The sequence below is a fragment of the Cordyceps militaris genome, assembly GCF_000225605.1.
Source record: "Cordyceps militaris CM01 unplaced genomic scaffold CCM_S00004, whole genome shotgun sequence".
Lineage (NCBI taxonomy): Eukaryota > Fungi > Ascomycota > Sordariomycetes > Hypocreales > Cordycipitaceae > Cordyceps > Cordyceps militaris.
Window position 1 is genome coordinate 2,243,570 of NW_006271972.1, and position 25,391 is coordinate 2,268,960.

Below are 25,391 nucleotides of genomic sequence, written 5' to 3' on the forward strand. Positions count from 1 at the left end.
TTGAAGCACAAACGCCTTCGCACGTCACCTTAATAGTTGCCCGAATGGGAAAAGGCCCTGGTGGTTGACGCGGCCTGGAACGAGGCCAACGGGTACATTACCCCCCGGTCACATCATCTCGATCACGTTCGTCACTGTAATGTGAAGATAGCGGGAGACCTAGTCCCTGGAAAGCGCGGCCCGGGGTAAATTCGACCCGATTGTGTTTATAAAGTTTATCGCAGCATTCCTAGCCGACAGGAGAGGATGTTGCTCAGAGTTCAGACATTTTCCAAAGAGAACAATTTTAGCGTCCATTCCCAGCGCTTTAAGCCCAGCAGGGCTGATACGCAGCCCTGCGTGGAGAGGCCAAGAGGGGGCAGCCTCCGAATCGAATGACGCGTCTCGAGTTTGTCTTGGATTTTTAGCGGGTATGCTTAATTTCGATTACAATTGACCTATTAGGATATTGTGAATGGATAACCGTGGATCGATAAACGGCAGGAGAACATCTTTGACTCGGTAGGTAGTCACTTACGTCGACCATCACCATGTAAATACGTTACGACGCAGGAATTTGTGATGGCAGCGTCTTCTTCATCATTCTTCTGCGCGATGACGCTGCTTCAAAATTTTGGGTCAATATTTCCTTCCAGCTCTCAGGACCAGACAAGTATGAGCTACTACCGCAAAGCCCCGAGGTGGTTGTAGCTGCAGGGACAATGTGGCTACCAGCGCAGAAGGAAAAATCGGCTGCAGCAGCCTATGAGTTGAAGCATTGAGTCTATTCTGCTGTCCGGGTATATTCAGTTCGATGCACAACGCACCGGTCCTTGGACATGTTCGCCTACAAAGCGCTTCGCCGAGTGACGGCAATGTTCATATCACTCTGAGAAAACATGCCGGCATTAAAAGATTTCCACGGAACTGCAGGATTCACCAGCGCAAATTCAAAATGTCGGAATAGCTATAGTTAGCGCGTCAGTAGATACCGTCAGAATGCAGCTGCATGTGTACGTACCTCGACAAAGACCAGGTTCAGCTCCAGCTGGGCGATATTCTTTCCCAGACACTCCCACCGACTGCCCGCCGCAAACGCCATCATGACTGTCTGCTCCATGGCCCTGGGCCTGTCACCTTCCAGCCAGCGCTCCGGCCGAAAGAGGTCCGCGTCGGCCCCGAACACGTCCTTGTCGCGCATGATACTCCACGGCGACCAGGCCACGTTGGTGCCCGCCGGGACGGACACGCCGCAGACTACCTCGTCCGTGTCGCACACTTTGGGGTACAGGGCCGCCGCCGGCGGGAACACGCGCAGGCCCTCGAGCAGGACAGCCTGCAGGTAGGGGAGCGACTGCGCCTCGGCGTTGGTGGCGGGCGCGGACAGGCGGCCGTGCTCGGCGGCGGCATCGATTTCGGCTTGGAGACGGGCGTAGACGTGGCGCGCGGTGATTATGTGCAAGAGCGTGGCCTGGATGGCGGTCGCGGTCGTTTCGGAGCCCGCGATGATTTGGATGAGCGCTTCCGTCTCGGCGTCCTTTTGGGAGAAGCCGTGCCGGACAAAGGAGCCGAGCATGTCGCGCTTGACGAGCGGACTGGCGCCGTAGCGCTCGGCGACGACACGTTCGGCGGTTTTGATAACGTCGCCGATGCCCGCCATGTCTTTAATCTTGGGCGCGATCCACTGCAGATACGGCGACTGGATCAGGCTGATGATGCCGGGGATCAGCGCGGTGGCGACGAGGATGTAGACTGTGTTCCCGGTCGTCTCGATGTAGCGAAACCTGTCCTCGTCGTGCTCCATGAAGCCAAACGGGTCGTCAAACGCGAGCGAGGAGATGGTGTCGAGCGCAAAGTACTGGACCTTTTGCGCCATGTCGACGATGCCGGCGCCGGCCGCGACGTGTCTGTCCAGCAGCCGGACCAGGCCCTGGACCTGCGCCTGCACCAGCGCCTGCAGGTTGTCCACCTCGCGGCCGCTGTACCCCGGGAGGAGCTTGGCGCGGATGGCGGCGTGCAGCGCGTCGTCGCGCGTGGAAAAGGAGCTGTCGCGGTACGGGTCGATGCGCATGCCGCGGTACCACCAGGCGCGGGTCCAGCGGGAGCGGGCGCCCCATATGCGGCGAATCTCGGCGGCGTCGCCGACGACGACCCAGTCGGGGGCGATGCGGGCGACGGGACCTGGTGTGGCATCAGCGAGGGTCTGCGAAGGGAGACGATATGGGTGGGCAGAGAGGCGAACGGACCGTGCTGGGAGACGAGACGATGCAGGATCAGGTGGATGCGGCCCGTGAGCTGCGCGTAGACGAGCCAGAGGCTGGTCCAGGACGCCAGCGCGGGGCCGGGGATGTGCTGAAGACGGCGGAAGGCGTAGAGCTGCGAGGTGAGGAAAGCGAGCGCGAGAGCGGCCAGCGAGGCCGCGAGCCAGGCCATCGGGAGCTGCGACGACTTGGTGTCGATGAATCGGGGCCGGCTTGACAGCAAAGTTTCAACGGCGCATGATTGTGCGGGTAGTTGTAGGTCGGGATGAGATTGGCGAAGGGGTAGTCGCAAAATAGCCAATTATTGCCATCTAATTTCAAACCAATTTGGTGTCACTTATCATATTCACCTTGTCAAAAAGTGATGGGGGATATCAGCCGCACATGGAATAGGTCTAGTGCTGTACTCGGTAGATATGTACACCAATACCTGTACGATGAATAGTAACTAGATTCACATCTTGCCTTCCTATTCAATGCCTACTGAGAAATTTACGTTGAGTTTCTGTTGGAATCATGGGCAATTTTATTACAGGTTACAATTGAAATCAGGCACTGCCTTGGGCAACCGGCAACCCTAGAGAACTTCACGCTGCCATTCGCTCCGCCCATTATTGCCTGACCTGAATTACGTTGTAAACACGTTTTTAAACATTTGTAATAATTATTAACAGAAAATGGGATTGACCCCATTTTCTAGGAAAACCTCAGTGTGTTGTCGATTCACGCCGACTGGCAATGGGTAACTACCATCGCCCGTGGTTAGCGTAGATCGGTGACGGCAGAGATCTTGGCTTGTGGCACCAAAAGTTGGCTAACCATCGCTCCAGATCAATTCCTTTCCCACCTTGCATATACTACTCTGCTTCCAATTCCACATCTATTCCGAGTCTGCTTCCATCTATCGACCAATTCCACCACTACCTACGTTCTCTCCCGACCATGAAGCTGCAAAACCTCTTTCTCGGCCTCGGCGCCACCGCCGTCACCAAGCCCTCGCAAACGGGCGTCGCCCCCGCGCTCTGGGACGGAAAGTGCTTCTACCCCCAGCCTGACACGACCTTTGCGCTCGACACGTATCCCGGGCGATGGTATCAGCTCGCCGGCACCCTGGCTCGTTTCACGGCCGGGTGCAAGTGCATCTCGGCGCGCTATGACATTAACGTGAGTGGAAAAGCGACTGGCGCGCTGCGTTAGACATGACCATTGACTTGAGAAAAAAAGGAGGATGGGAGTCTGTACGTCAATAATACCTGCCAGCGAGGCGACAAGCAGACGTTTATCGAGGGAGAGGCCGTGGCCGCGGACGAGGCGTACGGCAAAGTCGGCGTGCTGCGTGTGCGGTTCCCGGTACAGCCACCTCTTGCCTGCGATGGGCCGAACTACATTGTGCAAGGTATGGATAAATAGAGCTTGAAGCCTGCCGCGCGCTGATACAATTGTCGCAGAGTATACTGGCGACCTTGCCATTGTCCAGTCGGCCAACTTTTCCAACCTCTTTATTCTCAGCCGCGCGCAGCACGTCGACGAGGACTGCCTGGATGCAAGTAGCCGTGACCGTGACCCCGATGATGAAGCCGTCATTGCTAACAGCTCGTAGGGTTGGATCGACCGCGCGGTCGAGCTTGGCACGCCCCGCGAAAAGATTGCCAAGACTGACCAGAACGACTGCAACAACGATTTTTGAGCGGAAGATAGACTACATCGAGGCATTAGACAAGAATGTAATAGTGATGGCAGATAGGTCGGCTCAGATCATTCGCGAACAAGCTTCATAATAATGTATGGAATCACCAAAGATGATTCCATACCACCATCCACTCCGATTTGGCGGGGCGATTCAGCCACCAAGCGTGGCAACGGCCGATCGTCTAAATCCCATATCTAGACGTAACGTTGACCATTCCCATATCGCAAGTTTGTACTCATATACATCTATCAATATAGATAAATAAAAGGAAACCAGTAGGCTAGATTGGAAACCACCAAAACACTACGCACTGTACTATGCCCGTGTTTCAGGTGCTGAGCATCATACTAGGAGCTCCGGATACTAGGAGCTTCAGATTGGGGTCCACCGGTTCTCTGCAAGCGGGCAACTAGCTTGTTAGTCTCAGCGATTGGAGCTTTACAAGGAGGCAGACACTGAGCTGCTAAACAATGACGTGCTATATTGGGTGAGCAATCTGCTGACCACCGAGCATATAAAACAAGACGTCGCACTACCGCGCGCTGATCTGACCACACTGCAGACGACACATCAGCTTCGACACAGCTTCCCCTCACCCATTGCATACTCGACATCCATCGCCCGACCGAAATCATGAACTATGGTGAGTGAAGAGCGCACCGCCCATCATCCATGACCACAAGCGCAACCTAATGCTCTCGCTCCTCGTAGACTGGATCCTGGACGGGGGTTACCTCCCCCACGTCGTGATCCGCACCGGCATCCGGCGCCTGCTCCGGGACCGCCTGGCCTCCATCGCCGCGCAGTCCACGACGGCCGCCACGCAGGACAAGATGGCCTACGTCGCCAAGCTCAAGACGCAGCCCATGGCCGTCGCCACCGACACGGCCAACGAGCAGCACTACGAGGTCGGCACCGGCGTGCTGGCCGCCTGCCTCGGGCCCCGCATGAAGTACTCGTGCTGCCGCTACCCGACTGGCACGGAGACGCTGGCCGAGGCCGAGGTCGCCATGCTCGACGAGTACATTGCCAAGGCCGAGCTCAAGGACGGCATGGAGATTCTGGACCTGGGGTGAGTCGCGGCGGGCGCTCCGAGATCGTTGCGGCGGGCTAACGGATGGGACAAAGCTGTGGTTGGGGCTCGGCATCGCTGTGCTTTGCCGAGAAGCTACCCGCGGCCAGGATTACCGCCTTCTCCAACTCCAAGACGCAGAAGCAGCACATTGACGGCGAGGCGAAGCGCAAGGGCCTGACGAACCTGCGCGTCCTGACCGGCGACGTGGTCGACTACGAGTTCGAGTCTGAGAAATTCGACCGCGTTGTGTCCATCGAGGTACGTGGGCAAGCCCCGACGCAAACCCCCCTACTCCCCTACCGAACGCGCAAAACGACTAACATGTCCCGGCGCAGCTGTTTGAGCACATGAAGAACTACGAGCTGCTGATGCAAAAGGTGGCGCGCGCCCTCAAGCCCGGCGGCAAGCTGTTTGTGCACATTTTCGCGCACGCCACCACGCCCTACGACTTTGAGGACGGCTGGATGGCGACGCACTTCTTCACCGGCGGCACGATGCCCTCGGCGGACCTCTTGCTGTATTTCCAGCGCGACCTGGTCCTCCAGAACCAGTGGTGGATCAACGGCGGGCATTATTCCAAGACGTGCGAGGTACAGTGGTTACCCCCCCCCCCCCCTGTTTGCCGGATAAGATTGGGCTAACGCGGCTCTGTGTAGGATTGGCTGTCGTGCATGGCCAGGAACAAGAAGCAGATGTGGCCGCATCTGGTCGAGACGTACGGGGAAAAGGACGCGCAGACGTGGTACAATCGATGGCAGATCTTCTACCTCGCCTGCTCGGAACTTTTTGCCTATGCGGGAGGGGATGTCTGGGGCGTGTCTCATTACTTGTTTGAGAAGCGCGCCTTGTAACAGACGCGGGTGCTGTGCTGTGTGTACTGTTGTGGCTGGAGGGAGAGCAAGTGTAAATACAATCGCTCTTGGAGAAACGGAATACGGGTGCCGAATTGCTGTGCCATACAGTGAGAATGAAGTTATTGACCAAAGAGCATCTAGCGTGGACAGCTTGTAAAGGTGCGCTGCCGGTGCCCGCCACTGATCAAACAAGTCTGCAGTGCACAAAACCCACACATATTCTCCTGGTACTTTTTATTGCTGCCTCTTTAGATGGAGTTTAAGTTGGTGCATCGGCGAGAGGCGGATTCGATCCCACGCATGAGGTCATGTACATGGCGCTGCTACCTGCCTTGTTGGGGATTACTTGAACTGGACTATATGAAGAATTAAACGGGCGGACAGAAACTCGCCGTTATTCTGAGGATTCAATACCCGACATGTTTAGTGCAACTTGGTAATACTGCAACTTGCAGACATGCACAGCACACCTAGTAAAACGCAATGCTAGTGAGCTGAAGTCTATAATCAACAGGGTTTATCAAAATGTCGATCACCAGCGATGTCGGATCTACGAAAGCTTCTTACTGGTTCACGTCTCCACCGCGATCAACCTCGTCCCCAAATGATGTCAGCTCGCGGAGCCTTGTTGACTCAGTTCACGATTGAACTTGTCTCCGGGACTGACCTGGAAAATTCTCTCAATAATCCAGCAAACCGCGCTCTTGCATCAATCAACACCACTTGGATCACGGGCAACTATCATGTCGCAACCCGACTCTCACAGCCAGCAACATCGCTCCATCGAGACACTACAAATGACCGATGAAAATGCCACCAGCGCGACCAGTCTCCCGCCGACAGATCACGGCCGTGATGCGTACCTAGCCCTCCTCTGCTGCACCGTCGCTCAGGCGCCAATCTGGGGCAAGCCGGACCCCCCCATGCTGAAGCCTTTTGCGTGAAAAATTGGCCTCCCCGACATAAGTTTCCTAACCAAGATCAGGTTACTCGGTCGCGTTCGGCATCTTCCAAGAGTACTACACCAGCGCTGCGAGCCCCATCCAGGCACCACCTGGCGCCTTTGCCACCGTCGGCGCCCTGCAGATGGGTGTCATGTACCTCCTGATGCCCGTCTCGTCCACGACGCTGAGCTGGTTCCCGCGGCTGCGTCCCTGGTGCGGGCCTCTCGGACTGCTGATCACCGTCGCGAGCCTCTGCACCTCGGCGTACGCGACCACCGTCGGCGGGCTGATGGTGACGCAGGGCGCGCTGTACTCCATCGGCTGCGGGCTGCTGTTCAGCCCCATCTCGCAGCACATGGACGAGTGGTTCGCCGCCAAGAAGGGCCTCGCATACGGCGTCATGTGGGCGGGCAAGTCACTCGTCGGCATGGCGATGCCGTTTGTCTTTAGCGCGCTGCTCCGCCGGTTCGGCCTCCGCGCGACGCTGCTGTCGTGGGCCGTGGCCTCTGCCGCCATGATGCTGCCGACGCTCGTCGTCCTGCGGCCGCGCGTGCCGCTGCATCTGCAGGCGCGGAACCGCCGCGTGTCGCTCGCCTTCCTGCGCCGCCCGTCCTTTTGGATGATGCAGGTCGGCATCGTCCTCCAGGCGCTGGGCTACGTCATGCCCAGCACGTACATGGCCAGCTACGCGACCGACGTCGGCTACCCGGCCGTGACCAGGCCGGTCCTCATCGCCCTGTTTTCCTTGTCCGGCGCGTTTGGCGCGCTCTGTCTCGGCATGCTGAGCGACCGCCTGCACGCGCACAAGGTGATTCTCATCTCGGCGCTCGGCAGCGCCGCGCCTGTGTTTCTGCTCTGGGGCCTGAGCAGGCACCTGGCCAACGTGGTCCTGTTCGCGCTCGCGTACGGCTTCTTCGCGGGCGGCTTTAGCTCGACGTGGACGAGCATGGCGCGCGAGATCCAGCGGGAAGACGATGGCGCGGCCGACCCGGCGCTGCTCTTTGGGCTGCTGATGGGCGGCCGAGGTGTTGGGTTTGTAGCGGGCGGGCCTCTGAGTGGTGCGCTGATTGCGGTGCCGGGGGTTCTGACGGACGAGGCTCTTGGATATGCGACGAGATATGGCCCGATGATTCTGTGTACGGGGCTGACTGCGATATTGTCGGCGTGGGCGCCGTTCTGGAAGATTTCCAAGGCGGTCCAGTCCGGGTTACCTAGGATAAGGGCAGCTTGAAGAAGACGTAGAGCAAGAGCACGAACTTCTAGAAAAGGGCCGCCTATGAAAATTGTATTTGGAATGATGTGCTATATCTCAAAGACGAAAAGCAAAGGTACGCAGCTACCTCTTTCTCATCGCGTGCTCAATACAATCGCGTAAAAGAAGCAGTGGATTGCACCCAGCAGGCCATTGTCTTTCCATTCACCTGTCTCCAATCCCATGGTATGCCACAACCGCAAACCAAGAATCCAGCGCAATCTCTGGAAAGGTTCAAACAATATGCCGGCCAAAAAAACAACATAGAAAAAAAACTCGGAGCGTTTGCGAAACTGCTAGAATCGTCCTCCCTTGGCAGGCAGACAGGCAGACACCTCGCGTCATCTTTGCCGACTGGCAGCAAACGCCGACCTTGGTGCTCAGCTTGTTTTCATTTCTCTTTCAGCTTTCTTCAACCCTATTACCCCTCTTATTCAGAATATCTTTAAAATCTTTCACTTTGATGCGGATAGTATTTTGATTCTACTCTCGGCATCATATTCTATTCTCGGGATCAGAGGCTTTGCCACCCTGGTCGCGCGTTCAAACACTCGCGTCAAACATGGGCGAATCAGCTCCCAAAGAGGCTGGCCCTGCGGAGGAAGGTCTCAATGGCAAGAAAATTCGAACAGAGAGGATTTAACAGTGCTAATAATTGTGGCAGGCACCGCGGTCACCGTCCCAGCTCCTATTCGAACAACGAAGCTCGCCGACTTTCCGCTGGTGGTTCTAGACCGTACCCCCAATCTCAGATCAGACGGTTCTTTGGAAGACGCGCTGCGAGATGTCAGCATTGCTCTATTGGCCTCGGGACCCCCTGTCATCTCTGAGAATGAAAGGTTACTCCTTGCTGGGCTGGAAGGACCCCATGAAAACACAGCGGCATTGAGCATTGAAACCATCAAGATAGACTCGCGGGGATCACTACGACCGCTACCGCGCAAAACCTATTTCTCGACTAATAGACAGCGCACCATCATCCAAGTTGCAGCCGTGGCCGAAGAAGTGCAGCTGGCGAAAACAAAAGCTCGCTTATGCAAGAAGCTAAGCACAGCTTTTGGCCTTATACCGCTGCAAGGTTCAGCAATTGATCAAGACTGGAGCGATCAAGAGGAGAAGGATTTGTGCCTTGCCCAGCAATATCTTGTGGCATTGGATACTTCGGATAAGCGTCTTGTGCGAGCCTTGCCTGGGATTGGACAGAAGGTGAAATTACGTTTCGATCTTCGAAACGCCAAAAGCGATTTTCCAGTGGTGAAACTCGAAGAAACCCAAATTGCCGAGGCAGTACAGTATATCTATGAGGAAATGGACACTGAAAAACGCTACAGCTCCCATCCCGATGACACGGAATCTGAGTCTGATAGCGACGAGTCCGACACCGAAACTTTGCCAAACCAGTTGGCATCAAATTCGAACTTGAAAAAAGCAATGCAGAAACTGGTGCGGACTGTCTCCCAGTTCAGCGAGACAGAAAATGGCCCATTCAGTCGGTCCAGGGCCATCCAAGCTGCTTTGATCCTCTCTTCGGGTACCTGCTACGGAAGAGATATCCCGAGGGAAAGGATCTTGTCCTGGGTATCTGCTAATCCATGGTTTAAGCTCTCGCTCGCGCATACTAACAAATGGCCGGGCATTCGTGTGAAGCCTCCGCCAGGTGTCAGGTCATTGAAGGCCTTTTTCCAGGTTGAAACCAACTGGAAACCTCGTTGGCCTCGGTTCCTTCGAAACCCAACAGTCAAGGTGAAGATTTCCTTGCCAAGGCAGTACGCTACCTTGCACGAGACAATCGAGAAAATGAGGCTCGAGATCAAAGGCAAGCTTACCTACAAACCGGACCTTAAGGTACAATGGTTTGAAGGTCATGTTCATGAAAAATTAAATGCCATGTCTTGTCCATCTCCATTGAACTCTTGGTGGCTTTACATACTGGACTTCCAGAAGATTCCAGAGAATTGTCATCGCAATCTACATGAGGTATTCCCTGGACTCGCCAAGCATATCAAGGCCGGAGCATTCCAAGGAGAGCATGCTGCGGTTGCCGAAGCCTTGACAAAAACAAAAGCAGGCAAAGTCATTCTAAGCGGATGCCCAGGATCGGGAAAATCTACCTTTTGCCAAAAAGTGGCCTCGGCAGTTGTGGACAAAGGTTGGAATTCGACAGCTGGGTACGGCGCAAGCAGTCAGGAGGAACCAAAGCGCGCTCAAATCATCTACACATCTCCTCAGAATGAGCAATGCAAGGATGCCATTAAGCGATTCAAGCTCCTCAACCCGGGCAAGCGAGCTTGTCGTCTTTACGGTTACAATAGAGAATTGCAAGCTCTCATCCGCGGCGATGACGGTAAGAAACCGGACTTGCGCAATGGGACAGAAGGCAAATCTGCCAGCAAGCTGCATGAAGCTTTGAAGCAGCACGCAAAGAAATCAGCCGTTGAGCACGAAGATCCGAGAAATCCGCGCATGGATCCTCACAGTCTTTCGTCAATTATACGCGCGCAAATAAAAGGGCCGATTCTTGAAGAATTGCAGAAAATGTGGCAACTTTGGAAAAAAGACAAAGAATTGTGGCACCGAAGAGAAGACGATTTCAAGCGCATAGGTCACGAGCTACTGGAAGCTTATGTGGTAAAGGCGGATGCGTTTTTCGGCACACTCGTTGCTGTTGCACAGTGTCACGATCATATGGGAAAGTTTCATGGAGTCTTGGGGAGGCCTGCACTTTTGATTGTTGATGAGGTCGGCCGCCTCACTGAAACTCATGCGCTGCTTGGTGTCAGTCTATGGCAAGAGGTGCCGACCATCTTTGCTGGCGACAATGAACAGTTTGGCCCAATTGTTGCCACATCTGGGACTCATTTCAACTACTTTATTCAAGGAGAAGTCTTTGAGTTCACGTCTCTCTTCAGCGCTCAATCCGAAACATCTTTCCTAGACCGCGCTGCCGCAATGGGCGGCGTCGATGCCAGGCTCACCTCGAACCATCGTGTTTACGGATGGGCAGGCGAATTTCCCTGCAAATACCTGTACAAGAACAAAATGATTCAAACGCACACCGAAGACTGCCCTGCTACCGAGGCCGTCGGTGAGTGGTTTGCGCGTCGCAGTTCTTCTACAAAGAATTCGCTGTTTGTGGATTTGGACTCTTGTGAAGAGGAGCAAGGCACGTCAAAGATCAACCGCATCTCTGCCTACTTTGTGGTGCAGCTCGCGGTCGACATTGCACGTGAAATGAAGCTGCCGCTGATGGAAGACTACAAAAAGTTCGAGAAACCACTGGAAAATACCGCGTCCATCAGAAAGGGCCGCATTCTGATTTTGGTCGCATACGCACTACAGAAAATGCAAGTGTTGCAGTGCCTGAAAAAGATCAGCCCGCACGAGGTGGATAAGTCACGCATCAGCGTGCGAACTATTGACGACTCCCCCAGCCACGAGTCGGAGATTGTCATTGTTGACCTCGTCCGGACAGAGAATATTGGGTTCTTGACCATTCCCGGGCGACTCAAAGTGGCCGCAACCAGAGCACAACTGGGCACGATTTGGGTCGGTCACGGCAGGCTCTGCCAGCGAGAAGAAAACAGTCTCAGAATACTGTATAATTATCATGAAAGCCACAAGGCTGTGGTTGCCGTCAAGGGCTACAATCTCGTCTGCGAAAATTGCTGGCGCGCTGGCCATATTGAACATCGATGCTCGGAAAGAAATCTACGCTGCTACGTGTGCAACAAGAACAGCGAATACAGTAGACGGCATGCGGCACGAAGCTGCCCCCAAACGACATGGCCTACTCCATCGGACAGGGAAGCTGAGAGATGGATGTCCAGCCCAAAGTCGGTGGACAGTGTTGTCAGAGACCCCTTTGCTACCAAGTGAGAGACTGTTGGGGGGTGGAAGATGAGAAGAACAGAGAACGGAGTTGGTTAGTCTTTGAAGTTTTGGTCAAGTTGAAGGGAACTGGGAGAAGTTGGCATTGGATCGGTAACTAGTTGCGACGATGGATTGTCGATGGAGCGTACTTGGGTGGCGCCAGTGCGCTCACATGGGACTCGAAGTGAAAAGTTTGAAGTCATTATCTCTGCAATCGGAATACTTGCTATATCATAGGTAAAAAGGCGTTTAAATGATGAAAATTTGATGGAAGCTGGTCGAGCACCTTTGAAGCGCACACCCGCCGTGAATTACAATCTCAAGTGTCTCTTGGCGCCGAGACTACCTTTAACTAAATGACGGCGATGTCTTTATTACTGCTCGTATATTTTTATATGACTGACATACGCGCCACTGCAATGCCAAGCCCTGTTGATAGGTTGCCCGACTCCCATGTCAGCGCTGCTGTGGTACCTCATTTTGAGCTGGTAGTCGAATGGATGGAGTGCAATTTCAGGGGAACGGAACGCTGCCAACCAGTCGAGTTCACTGACCGCCACTCAGATGACGAGAAAGTCATAAATTAATGCCGTTGAATTCGCTACGCGTACTCCGTAATGCTGCCGTGCAGGGTTTCAGTTGCCACCTCATGGTGGGCGCACTCTGGCTGCCGGGCGCATGTGAACGATCCATTATTCCGAGTTTTTAATGATATCACTTGGACTTTTAAGATCTGCACAACTCATTGTATGAACCACTAGAACAAGGCGATGAGCGTCATTGTTGTGTATCGTGATACGAGCATGATTCAACCACGACAGCCCTCTGTAGACAGTAAATTTCTCGACGGCTTGACCTCTGAGATGGCGGAAAGAAAAGAAGAAGCGTACGCTCTCGACGGAGTAGCTAATGTAGGCCGTCCTGTTGGGTAAATCCTGCCATTCATTTATGCCCTTATTCCAACAGGTGGATGCCCTCTCGAGCAACGGCTCCCGAGACTACCATGGAGGTTAAATCTGGCCTAATAAAGACCCTGAATCGTTGTTGCGTATTCCCTTGTGTTGCCAAGGATCGAGATTGCCTCATGGCGACATGATGATGCGCAGCCAATAACGGAGAGCACGTTGATGACTAGGATTCGCCGAAGGAATACGAATTCGGAGCTAAAAGCTGCTTTAGTCTGCGTTGACACTATGAATTGATTCATTTCACATCCTTTGAGAAACGGCCCGGAAAACGAGGGCAAGACGTTGGGATCAACGGCCACCAGGGGTTCGAACCACATCGCTGGGAAGAATGATCGTGGGCCGCTCCCGAGGATTCTCGCCCTGTTGTATTGTTTGTTGGTTAACTACCTGGTTGCACATCCGTGGCTTTTGGGTGGCGTCCGGAAGGCCTCGTTTCCACCCGCTTGGCAGACAACAGGAGAAGATCCTTTTCGCGCCCTGACCCCTGTCCCTTCAAAATGCTGGGGGAATGAGACCAGAAACTTCTCCGTAGCCGGCCGGATCGACGCATCTCGGCAAGAGCCTTGTCCCCCCAGGCAAAAAAAAAGCAAGTACAGCCTCGAGGAACGACGTATGCGGAAAACCACCGTTGCTTTCTGTGTGACGGCCGGATAAGAATCAAAGACACTTGTAATTTCCTCCAGGGAAAAAAAAAGGAAAACGACCCATTGTTACGTGCCGATTATATATGTGCTTTCCCTCCGCCTTTATACCCGACCTGCGACAACCACACCCCAACCATTTACAAGAAGAACAACCAGTCGCCACGAAACACTCCTTGATAGAAACACTCCTCGATATTGTCCTGTTTGGGAGTCTCCAACATGGAGTCCGAGTTTGGCGCCTCGCCCCCGAGCAAGCCCACGCCGCACGTCGACGCACTCGGCCTCTGGTGGGCATGCTGGACCTGTCTCTGGACCGCCGTTCTCGCGAGCGGCATGGCGTTTCTCATCCGCAAGCGGCGCACGCCCATGATGCGCATGCGCGGCCTCGGCCTCTCCCTGACGGCCATCACGCTGCTGCACCTCTACTGGATCAGCGGGCAGCTCGTCTACCTGTTTGGCGCCATGGCGCCCGCCGACGCCGAGTACTGGGTCATGGGCACCTACTTTCCCTTTTGCATCGCCCTGTTCCACGCCTCCAACGCGCGCTTCCTGCACGTCGCCAAGCGCCAGCAGCAGTTTGCGCCAATGGAGAAGAGCGCGGCCGGGCTCAAGCCGCCGCTGCCGCCGCCGCCAAAGGCTAGCGGCGCCGGGCTCGTCGGCAGGTTCAGACGCCTCGACTACACGGCCAAGATGGTGGTGCTCGTGGCCAGCGGTATGCTCTTCCAGCTGTTCCTGACCGTCTTGATGTACTCCATCTCGCGCAAGTTTCACGCCTCGTTTGGCATCCCCGGCACGCACGTCGAAGGCACCGAGGAGGACCGCAACGCGGCCATGGGTCGCGGGTGGGAGTGGTGGCCGACGTGCCTCTGGCAGCTCGTCTGGGCGTGGGTGATTGCGCCCGTGATCCTGTGGAAGTCGCGCAACATCAAGGACACGCACGGCTGGCGGCTCCAGACCATTGGCTGCACGCTTGCAAAGTACGTACTGTGCGCCTGCTACGCTCGTTGCCCCCCCCCCACGACTAACATTAGAGCAGCCTGCACGCGACGCCCATGTGGATGATTGCGCTCTACGTTCCCGCCATGGAGGGCGTGAACCAGTACTTTCTCCCGCCGCAATGGATCTGCCTGTCCATCTTCCTGATGGAGATCTTCACCGTCTTCGTGCCCTGCTGGGAGGTGCTGCGGTACCAGAGCCTGCAGAAGGAGACGCTCGACTCCATTGCGCAGTGGGAGTCCAAGAAGCGCGCCGGCGTGTCCAAGGACGGCAAGTCGTTGCTCTCGTCCGGCGACAGCAGCACCGTCGTCGACTCGGTCCTCAGCGGCAAGCGGTCGGCCGTCAGCTCCGTCGCGTCGCGCTCGAGCGAGAGCATCATGAGCATGAGCGCGCTCGAGTACGTGCTCGAGCGCAACCCGGCGCCGCTGCAGCACTACTCGGCGCTGCGCGACTTTTCCGGCGAGAACATTGCCTTTCTCACGAGCGTGTCCGAGTGGCGAAACTCGTTCCCGCGCTCCGTCCGCACCGCGGCGCAGTACCCGCACGGCGACGACGCCCACCTGCGCGCGCTCGTGCTCGAGCGCTTCCACCGCGCCCTGCGCATCTACGCCCAGTTTGTGAGCGTCCGCGACGCCCCGTTCCCCATCAACATCTCGTCGCCGCAGCAAAAGGCGCTCGAGGCCGTGTTTGAGGGCCCCACGCGCCTGCTGTACGGGGAGAAGCGCGTGCCGGGCGTCGCCGACTGGGACTCGGCGTCGGAGCCGCCGGCGTCGGCGACGGGCTCGGCGTCGGAGACGGGCTCCGCTGAGGACCGCGTGCAGTACTGGGGCGAGGTCCCGGACGGGTTTAACGAGACCATCTTTGACGACGCGGAGAAGAGCATCAAGTACCTGGTCCTGACAAACACGTGGCCAAAGTTTGTGCGGGAACGACGGGCATCTAATCCTTCCGATGAAGACGCGGAAACGGGCGGCGTCATGCGGGTGGTTCGAGATGGCCAAAGCCGGCAGTAATTTTGATTGGTGGAGTTTAAGGGCGCGAGGATATCTTTTCGTACATGACAACAGCGGTATTTAACACTGACTGATAATGTAATAATTTTACAGCCATGGTTTTCTGGTGTCCTGGTGTCCGGGAACAGGGGTATTACGACGGTAAGGCGTGCGAACCGTGTGTGTGGGGCCCCTATGCGGACCGACCCGAGTCTAGTGTGGTGGGGCGCCTGCGGGTGACGGGCGTCATCACAGACATAGCGGAGGCAGTACTCTAGCTTTTTATTATAATAGGCTCTTTTAGGACCCTATCTACAATATTAAAAAAGCTCGCTATAGTGTCCTACTACCTAGCAGCCTGATTTCTCTTTTAAAAGGGGGTAGCGGTACCCCTTTTCTCCTGTTGTTATTAGGACACTTTCCGCACAATATATTACCATCAACCGTACCAACGTTCTAGCACTTCCTACTATCGCCGCCCTTACTCCCACTACTCTCAATACCCTCGATCTAGATATACCTTATATACACCTACCATCCACTTTACTAGTGGCTATCGCCGCTATTACTACTAGCTATACCTTATAGATACTGTAGCGGCCCCTGCTGTCTATTCTCTTATAGTAGTACCTTTAACTACTTTACCTACTCTATTATATAGCTCTAATAGATAAAGAAATACTTAATATATTAGGTTAGGCTATCCTTTAATATATATACTAGGTATATAGATATAAGTATAATTTTACCTATAATAGAGCTTTATTAATACTTAGAGGTTAAGGATATAGTAGCTTATAATAACTCCTTTATATACTTATATATAGTAAAACTAGAATTTAAAGTCTATATATCTTAAAGCTATATAGTATATATTCTTTATATAAAGCTAAAAAAGCTAAAAAAGAATCTATTTTCTATCTTTAGTAGTATCTATATTAGTATAATAAAGGCTCCTTTCTTTAAGGTAGTTAATAACCTATTAACTATAATTAGGGCTTTAATAAAAGGGTTCTATATTTTTAATAATAAAGATAATTATCTTATTTTTTACTAGAAGGCTATAAAAGGCTATATTATACTTAACTAAACCTATATATTTTATAGTATAATATAACTTTACTTTAAGAAGGTCTTTACTTTTATTTCTCTTAAGAAGAAGGCTATATTTTATAATCCTCTAGTAGGAGGCCTTTATTATATAGGTAAGAAAGTTAACTTTAATTATATCTTCCTAGTAATCTTTTATATACTATTATTCTCTATTAAATAGTACCTTTTCCCTTATCCTATACTAGTAGATATACTAAAGGATATTATATAAGGTATTAAGATAGCTATAAGGTAAAAGCTATATACCCCTATATCTATTATATAAAAGTTAATGTTTAATAGGAGGATATCTTATTTCTAATATTATATATAGAGTATTAGCTTTAAGCTTAAACGCCTATCTATAGTTACCTTAAAGGTGTTTATAACTATTACACCTAAGAATATCCTAAAAAAAGGTAAGAATAAAGAGAATATTAAGAAAAAGGAGATATAGTACTATATTTTACCTATACTTAAGGTTTAGGATATTAGTATAACTATATTCTAAAGGGAGTAGTTAGAAGCTAATATTATTATCTATCTTATCTAGCTCTAGCTAATCTAACTCTAGCTAATCTATATTATCCTCCTATACCCCCTCTATATATAGTAATACCTATAGGTTTATAAATATATAGTTACTATCTATCTACTTATAGTTAATACCTATATAGCTATAAGGGTCCTTATTAAATAAATATATATAAGGCTTACCTTAAATAGTAAAGTTAGTCTTCTTTATATACTTATCTATTATAGAGAAGTTATTTTAGCACCTAAGTATCTACTTATAGTACTTCTATATATCTTTATTTAAAAGAGGGATATTATTAATAATAATATAGTCCTTATTACTATTAAGTAGTAATATATTCTAATAGCTACTTATATAATAATAGGTATTAAGCTAATAGGCCTATATGGTTTTATAGAGCTATATCTTACTATAGATATAGAGAGACTTAGGATATACTAGGCGTAGGGATATATAGAGGTTTTCTAATAGCTAGCTCTTAATCTCTTAGGGTAGGACCTAGGCTTTACTTATTAGAATAGGTAGTATATAGACTAGTATAGGTAGCTAGAATATATTATCTATATAGGCCTAGATATTCCTATAGTAGAGAATTAGATTATATAGTGCCTTACTACTAAGATATAAAAAGAAGCTAAACCTATCCTTAAAAGCTACTATATCCTTTTATATTATAGTTTTAGCCTTCTACTAAAAGGCCTTAAGCTCCTATATATTATTATTAATATACTTTATACTATACTTATTAAAGTACTACTATATAATAAGATAACTTTTTATTTTTTAAATATTAAAGTAATATTAACTAATATTAAAGAACTTAGTATTCTTAATATTATACTTCTATAGTTACTTACTAATTATATAGAAGTATAATATCTTATCTTTATACTCCTCTTATACTATATAAAAGTACTTAAAGCTAAAGGATTTAATACTATTAAGGAAGTCCTATATAGATAGGAAGTACTTAGGGTATATAAAGAATACTAACTTTACTACTAGCTAAAACTAATATCCTATAGACTCTATAGGTGTTAATAGTATATTATCATTATTATTAAAGGTACTTAAGATTACTAGGCTTAATACTTCTTTAAAGATATCCTTAAGTTACCTAGCTAGTAGTAGCTAATAGTCTTATAACTAGTTATATAATAGTATTATATAAGGAGTTATCGCCTAGGATAGCTACTCTAGCTAGGCGGATAAGATATTATTAAATATTTATATAGGATCTATAGTGTTTATTATAAAAAGAGAGGAAAGGAGAGGGATAGAGGATATAATAGGACACTTCAACGTTAGTGTCCTACCCGTCTTATATATCAACCGTTGCTACCGGTGTAACTTAGGTGATCCCGCGAGAAATCAGGCTACTAGGCAGCAGGACACCATGGCGAGCTTTTTTAATATTACTACACGAATATGATTCTTGGTCAAGGTGATTAATTATGATTAAAAATTTCCAGCCCTTTGTATGGCAAGTTCATGACAACTGGTTGACAAGACTGATTAGTGGCGTTGGCTGACAAGTCAAAGGGCGCGCCCTGTCAAGGCCTCTGATGGAGATAGGCCGCGACTCAGGCGGGAGGCGGTTCTAGAATAGTCTTCTATAATTTAGCTACATAAAACCCCGAGATGATTTCGTATTCCGGGATGGTATTGAGGGATGCCCGAGAAACCGCTCTTGCCAACTCCAGAGTCAACATTCTTATGACAATACACAAAATCAGAAACTGAATAGACTCACCAACATCAAGCGAGCATTCCCATTTCTCTCCCCCCCCCTCCCGCCAAAAGAAAAGACAACCCCACCACAAGTCTCCGAGATGACGGTCCAAGCCCTCACCATCCGCAAAGTCACGCCCTCGATGCTACCCGCCGTGCACGCCCTCGTCGAGGGCTCTTTCCGCGGGCGGTCCGCGGCCAAGGGCTGGTGCAGCGAGGCCGAGTTCTTCACGGGCGCGCGCATCACGCTGGCGGGCATGCGGGAGAAGCTCAGCAGCGCGGGGACGACGTTCCTCGCCGGGTACGACGGCGGCGGCGGAGCGCTCGTCAGCTGCTGCGAGATTGCGCAGCGGGACCGCGACACGTGCTACTTTGGCCTCTTCGCCGTCGATCCGGAGCGGCAGGGCGGCGGCATCGGGAGCCGCGTGCTCGCGGCGGCCGAGACGTACGCGCGCACCGAGCTCGGCTGCGCGCGCATGGAGATGCAGGTCATTGACAGGCGCGACACCCTGATTGCGTACTATGAACGGCGCGGCTACGTGCGCACAGAGGAGACGCGGCCGTTTCCGTACGAGTTGTTTGCCGAGGGCACCGTGCTGCGAGATGACTTGCGCTTTGCGGTGCTGGTCAAGGAGTTGGTGGCATAGATCTGGCGTGGGTTGCTGGCTGCATTTTTTTCTTTTGTCCTTTGTTACCCATTGTAGAGTAAAGTTTGCAAATAGACATGATTTCTTGACCTCATAAATTCTACAAGGATACATACGTGTTTGACGTTGGAGTCTTTCATAATGAAAAACCGGTAGAAAAAGGGTATTATTATCATAGAACCTTGCCGTGTCTACAGCTCTGCTTTCCAAGCCGCTCATATATCTAATGCCTTTTTTCTCTAAGCAAGACCAAGGGGGAAAATCCAAATTCACTCCTGCGCCATCGCGTGTGCCAAGTAAAATGATAGAAATACAAAAGCTAGGACACAATGCAGGTCCAAGAGCTCGAAGGAGGCGTTACCTATTCGTCCTCTTCGTCCTCTTCATCCTCCTCATCGTCGTCAGATTCCGCAGCCATGTTGTCGACCAAACCATCTTCCTCCTCCTTGTCGTCATCTTCTTCATTTTCCTCGTCGTCATCTTCCTCGTCCGCATTGCTTCCACCATCCGCACTGCCTTCTGCTTCCTCGCTGTCTTCTTCATCAGACAGAGCAGCACGGACATATCGGCTGCGATTTTGAAGGCGGTCTGCAAGACTTGACTGCTGCGGCTGGTCATCGTCTTCTTCGCTGCCGTCCTCGCTTCCTTCGTCGCTATCAACGATTTCTATCCTGCGGCGTTTGGTGATGGGGCCCTCATCCTCATCCGAGGAAATAAGTTGCGGTTCTGCTGCCTCGGCAGGGCTAAGCTCTTCGTCCGAATCCTCCACGACGTGAACGCGCTTTCGCTTCGTAGGTCTAGTGTTGGGCTCGCTATCATCCTCGTCATCCGAGTCGGCTATGACACGGCGCTGTCGGCCGCGTACCGATGGGCCTCTTTCGTCTTCTGACGGCTCCGGGCTTGAGAATGGATTTGACGGAACATCGTCTCCGCCTCCGCCTCCGTCTTCCTCGTCGCTGGCTCCGTCATCAAGGTGTTCCTCGTCGGACTCATCAAAGATTTCGGGTTCATCGTCGTCAATACCGTCGCTCTCATAGGCATCCACCAGCTCGCTGGCACCATTAACTTGGAAATCTCCATCGCTGTCGTCCTCGTAGATATCAGCATCTGAATCCTCGGAATCTTCGTCGTTGGCGCCCTGTACTTTCAAAGGTAGGTTGTCTGTAGCAACAAACTCATCGAAGCGTTGAAAAGATGCTATTGTGTCGAAAATGACCATCGGATAGGTCATCACGCCGGCCGCTTCAAAGTTCATCTTTGGTCCTTCACTGAGGATTCTTGTGTGCCAATTAGGAACATGAGCTTTAGTAAAGGAAGGACTCTTTTCGGCATCAGCCCAGCAGATAAGCTGCGTGTAATCTTCGCCACCGACTGACTCGCTCCTGAAAGTCTCCATATAGTACTGGCGAGCATGGGGCGAGGCACACCAGCGCACAGCTTCCTCCTTGAGTCTGACGCCGTCGGATTCATCATCCATCACATACAAAAAGATGCGCTGTAGAGATGTGAATTTCCGGAGCCAAGAAGTAACATCCGCATCATCCAGTAGAAAACTGGGGTTGCGAAGCGGCAAGGCTAGGTTGATAATGGACTGCGAGAAGCCATCGAAACTCACTTTGGGGGCTGAAGAACTCCCAAACATCGCGCCACCAGCATTGAAATCTGGTACAACGTCTAACAGAGCGACGTCGACGTTGCGGTTGAAACATATCGTCATTTCTTGGCCGTTATCTGACTCCACGTGTAACTCATCCGGAAACCTCTGCTTGGCGATGGCTCGCGACTGCTGATTCGTGGCCAAAACATGACGAAGGGCGCGCGTTTGGTCTTCAAGGAAGTGTCCAGGGCCAATCACCTTGCAAGGCGATGTTCTGGTGGGTGACAGGCTGTCGCTAACGTTGAAGCTGAGAACACGCGGTGCGCCTCGCAGATCGGTGCAAAACAGAGTCCAAACCTGCAAACGGAGCTCTGGCGGCAGCCGTGTGAAGGGAAAAGGGTCAATGTCCTCTTCGTCGGAGCCAGAGTCCTCATCCGTCGTCTCTTCCGCCTCCAGGGCCTCATCATCAAAGAATCCATTCGCACCCGCCTCGGAAGAGCCCGATTCGCTCTGGCTATCGTCGCTGTCGACCACAGTAGCTCGGGTACGCCGCGTTCGGGCGGTCTTCATTTTGCGCGTTCGCATGGGCTGTTGCGATGGAGCGTGAAATTTGATGGCTTCTGCAGAAGAGAGAATCACTCGTAAGCAACGGATAGGAGGGGCCCGAGAAAGGAGGGTGGTGAATGAAGCGAGAGAAGGTGAAATCTTTGTTGATGGAAGTGAAGTGAAAGAGTGATGGTGGGGCGCTGACCTGGCGCGCTGGCTTCAAGGGCTGGTCAGGCGTTGAAACAGCGTCATTTAGGGCTGTAGGTACCTTAGTAGACAGCCTCCAGTGCACGCCTACCGCTAAGCGAAACCTTCTGGCGCTCTGTGGAGGTAAGGCCGGCGCTGTATCCAACCCAGCTCTTTAAATAATGGCGGCAGTATTTAATATGCATTTTTCCAGTATTCAATCGAGTTAGCTGCTAATCTTTGATTATCCTTAGTGTTATGCCATTGTGGTATGTGGGATAATGATGATGTATTGTGGAGGTTGTGTGGGCTCTAGAGAGGTCTTATGTACCCTATAATATGCCGCTATTAAAGACAGTGGCGTCCTCGCTACTAATTATCCCTTAATATTCTAAAATATAACCTCTATAATATAACCTTCTAAGATATACCCTTCTAAGATATACCCTTCTAAGATATAACCTCTAAGATATACCCCTCTTCTTACCGCTATTATAAAAAAGCCTTCCTTAATAGTAATAGTGATAGTAATACTTATAGGCAATAGTAATAGTGATTCTAGCTTAGTTTTTATTAATAGAAGGTAGATAGAGGTAATAGTAATAGTGGTTTTAATAGTGGTTTTAATAAATTAATAAAGGAAGAGTGCTTCCTAGTAGTAGTGTCTACTAAAGCCTAACTACCTAGGGGGGAATAGTGGTTTTTACTAAAGCTAAGAACTAAAAAAAAAAAAAAAAAATTCTAGTATAGCTAAAGCCTAATTTATTATAATTATTATTAAAAAAGGTTTATAGGTATTACTACTAATTATTATACTATTATAGTATATAGGATAATAATGATGTATTATGGAGGTTGTGTGGGCTCTAGAGAGGTCTTATGTACCCTATACTTAGACTTTCTTCTGTCTAGATAATGTTCTACCGGGACTATACAGGCAAGTGTCACTTAAACAGTGTATTGGTAAAGACGGATTACACTCTCCATGATGTACTGAGTAGAAATCAATATTATAGACCTAAAAACCCTCATAGTTACGTTACATACCTTTACATGTACCTGGCGGTAATACTCATGATGCAACTCTGGTTCCCTCCGAGATCACGAAACGTGGTGATATCTAGGTGACTTGAAACCTAAAAAATTGAAGCCGAGTGCCCTTAATGCCAGTTGCTCTGTGTTCTACGATGCGAAATGTCAAGCTCATCCTTCATGTAAACATCTCCAGCAGCCGTCGCACCGGCCACGCATGCGCATCGCGGTACTTTTCCACCACGCTGCGGAGAGCCAACCGCTCATACTGGTCCGTAAAGTAATCGCCATACATCTGAATACCAATCGCGGCATTGACGAGCGCCGGCGCCGAAGCCGGGTGGCACAGCGCGATGCCGCACAGGTCGAGCATCAGCATGCGGACCTCGTTTTCCACTTTGCGCCAACTCGCGCGCGAACAAGGTTGCTCTCTGGACGTGCCCATTAGCTACACCCTCACAGCAAACAAGGTGGAGGCATGCTTACTTTAGGTACGGATTCTCCGAGACGAGAACCGACCGTGCCATGAGCGACTGCTGAATGCTCGTCAGCTCAATGTGCGACGTGTACCAGATGGTGGGGAAGATTTCGCCCTGTCGCTTGTCGGCCGGCTTTTCAAAGAGCGGCCGTGTATTGACCAGGACCGTGTGTTCCAGGAAGCTTTGCTGGTCCACCAGGCGTACTTTGCGCCTGAGTTAGCGAGTCGCCTCTTTCCTCGTGTCAGGGTTCTTGCTTACAGAACTCGTCGTCGGTGCCCCTGCCCCAGTGCCATTTGGCGACCTGTACAGTGTGCATGACCGTCTTGTTGACATTCGACGCGCCTTGCCAGTACTCTGCGGGGAGGTCGAGCTGGGGCGGCTTTCGGCGGGTAAAGGAGTGGTAGATTTCCTGTCGCAGCGCAAACCAGTACGACGCCTGGATAAGACTCCGATGGCCCAGCATAGCCTGCGAGGCAGGGTCGCGCAGCACGGCGTTGATGATGGGCATGAAGTTGATTTGCTTCTCGTGAAGGTACTCGTCGTCGCCCGTCATGGGGTAGTCGTCGTCGGCTTCATCTTCCTCGTCGATTTCTTCGAGTTGGCGCAGGATGACGGCAGTCGCGATGATGCTTTCGCGGAAATCATCGTCTTCGTTTTCATGGAACCGGCGGAAGGCGGGGATGCACTTGAGCATGTATTCGACCGCGTCGTGGTTTCCAAGCTTGGTAAGAAGCTGGCCCTGGTACAGGATGCCATGCGGCGTCTTGTACTGGGGCAGTCGGCTGAGATGGCGTGCGGAGACGGCAAAAATGGCGTTGAGCAGATGCGCATGCTTTCTCGCTTTCAACGGCACGACGAGCTGAAAATGTCGATTCTCATCACACAGGTCAAACTACTCCTCTTCCATCAGCCAACGAAGCCGCCCTGCAAGTTGAGCCTTGTCTTACCCATTGTGATATTTCGTCGATAAAGTACCGAAGTAGACATGCTTCTTGTGCTTCCTGCAGGGGAAATTGGCGCAGGTTGGCGCCGTCTTCCGTACCGAGTGTTGGCTGCGCCGTGAGACTGGCGATCCCTGGAAGCCCAATTGGCGGGCTCAGCGCCGCGTTCAAGTAGGAAATGGATGGGATATTGGGCCTCTGCACCGCCGCCGCGTCGGGCCGCGCCAGATGGGACGCGTGTACCTGGTCAGAGGCGCTGTGCGGCGTCTCGATGGGCGTAGAATACGACGAGGAGTGGCTGGAAGGGGCATCGGCCGCCGTGGTCGTGTCAGACATGTTGCGGACATCCGGCGGCGGCGACTCGGCCTCGGCATCGCTCGGAGACGTCTCCCCCGTCGTTTGGACGCGAACTGGCTTGGCAGTAAGTACATTGAATGCGAGATCGATGGCGCTCCAGCTCGCACGCCTTACATTGTCGCGCAGAGCTATTGACCCATTGTTGGTCCTTGTCGAAACGCGCTGTGGCGCCGTGTCGAAAAATGGTCCTTTTGGTAGGTCGCGAGCAGGGCAAGCTTTTCTGTTGGCATCGCTTGCATCTTGGCTTCTCCTCATCGCCTGGGTCATGTCAGGACTACTTGTCAGGACTACTACCGACAAGTCTTGCAGCAAATCGACACTTTACTCTTCTTTTACTCTTCATTTCACTCACATTTTACATGCTTTTCTAGCCCAGAAAATCAGTTGATGCCCGCCTTGCCAGTTCTAACCCAACTCACCTTTGCATTGCACGCAGGGGTATTTGACTGCCGGCATCGTTATCCGCGCCGTATCCGGGGCACAATCTGGGCTCCGCTTATTCACAAGGTTTCTCGTCTCAGAAACAGTACAAAAGAGCTGCCATCCCCGGACAGCGGCTCATGCTGTTGTCGCGGTGAAAGCGCAATGTAGGTTGTTGGTGGACAAGTTCCAGTAAGGGTCAGAGCCGGCGGGGACTTCCTGACTGAGTAATTTTTTTGGCCTGAGCGGAGGGAGGCCCCGAGCGAGCCGGCAAAAGGTACGACTGGAAGCGTACACTAA

The 25,391-nt window shown here is 51.6% G+C and overlaps 8 protein-coding genes across 8 annotated transcripts; 5 read left to right on the forward strand and 3 right to left on the reverse strand.

The window, feature by feature from the left end:
• Positions 1-826: 826 nt before the first annotated feature.
• CCM_05701 (benzoate 4-monooxygenase cytochrome P450) lies at positions 827-2,412 on the reverse strand (the record flags this gene model as incomplete). The annotated part of the gene is made up of 3 exons (XM_006670845.1): positions 827-946; positions 1,001-2,160; positions 2,226-2,412. The coding sequence occupies 3 exons, from the start codon at positions 2,410-2,412 to the stop codon at positions 827-829; spliced, it is 1,467 nt and encodes a 488-aa protein (XP_006670908.1).
• Positions 2,413-3,182: 770 nt separating this feature from the next.
• On the forward strand, positions 3,183-3,927 carry CCM_05702 (Calycin-like protein; the record flags this gene model as incomplete). The annotated part of the gene is made up of 4 exons (XM_006670846.1): positions 3,183-3,404; positions 3,468-3,636; positions 3,689-3,819; positions 3,841-3,927. The coding sequence occupies 4 exons, from the start codon at positions 3,183-3,185 to the stop codon at positions 3,925-3,927; spliced, it is 609 nt and encodes a 202-aa protein (XP_006670909.1).
• A 636-nt stretch (positions 3,928-4,563) lies between these two features.
• CCM_05703 (SAM-dependent methyltransferase) lies at positions 4,564-5,856 on the forward strand (the record flags this gene model as incomplete). Its single annotated transcript, XM_006670847.1, has 5 exons — positions 4,564-4,573; positions 4,642-5,002; positions 5,059-5,263; positions 5,341-5,595; positions 5,662-5,856. The coding sequence occupies 5 exons, from the start codon at positions 4,564-4,566 to the stop codon at positions 5,854-5,856; spliced, it is 1,026 nt and encodes a 341-aa protein (XP_006670910.1).
• A 746-nt stretch (positions 5,857-6,602) lies between these two features.
• On the forward strand, positions 6,603-11,931 carry CCM_05704 (MFS monocarboxylate transporter; the record flags this gene model as incomplete). The annotated part of the gene is made up of 4 exons (XM_006670848.1): positions 6,603-6,799; positions 6,840-8,003; positions 8,072-8,131; positions 8,379-11,931. The coding sequence occupies 4 exons, from the start codon at positions 6,603-6,605 to the stop codon at positions 11,929-11,931; spliced, it is 4,974 nt and encodes a 1,657-aa protein (XP_006670911.1).
• Positions 11,932-13,756: 1,825 nt separating this feature from the next.
• On the forward strand, positions 13,757-15,546 carry CCM_05705 (Regulator of G protein signaling superfamily; the record flags this gene model as incomplete). Its single annotated transcript, XM_006670849.1, has 2 exons — positions 13,757-14,514; positions 14,574-15,546. The coding sequence occupies 2 exons, from the start codon at positions 13,757-13,759 to the stop codon at positions 15,544-15,546; spliced, it is 1,731 nt and encodes a 576-aa protein (XP_006670912.1).
• A 3,441-nt stretch (positions 15,547-18,987) lies between these two features.
• Positions 18,988-19,533, forward strand: CCM_05706 (putative acetyltransferase; the record flags this gene model as incomplete). Its single annotated transcript, XM_006670850.1, has 1 exon — positions 18,988-19,533. One exon carries the CDS (start codon positions 18,988-18,990, stop codon positions 19,531-19,533), a length of 546 nt encoding a protein of 181 aa, XP_006670913.1.
• Positions 19,534-19,894: 361 nt separating this feature from the next.
• On the reverse strand, positions 19,895-21,700 carry CCM_05707 (uncharacterized protein; the record flags this gene model as incomplete). Its single annotated transcript, XM_006670851.1, has 1 exon — positions 19,895-21,700. The coding sequence occupies one exon, from the start codon at positions 21,698-21,700 to the stop codon at positions 19,895-19,897; it is 1,806 nt and encodes a 601-aa protein (XP_006670914.1).
• A 494-nt stretch (positions 21,701-22,194) lies between these two features.
• Positions 22,195-24,938, reverse strand: CCM_05708 (uncharacterized protein; the record flags this gene model as incomplete). The annotated part of the gene is made up of 6 exons (XM_006670852.1): positions 22,195-22,231; positions 22,787-22,791; positions 23,103-23,325; positions 23,390-23,576; positions 23,632-24,265; positions 24,321-24,938. 6 exons carry the CDS (start codon positions 24,936-24,938, stop codon positions 22,195-22,197), a joined length of 1,704 nt encoding a protein of 567 aa, XP_006670915.1.
• Between the last annotated feature and the right edge of the window lie 453 nt (positions 24,939-25,391).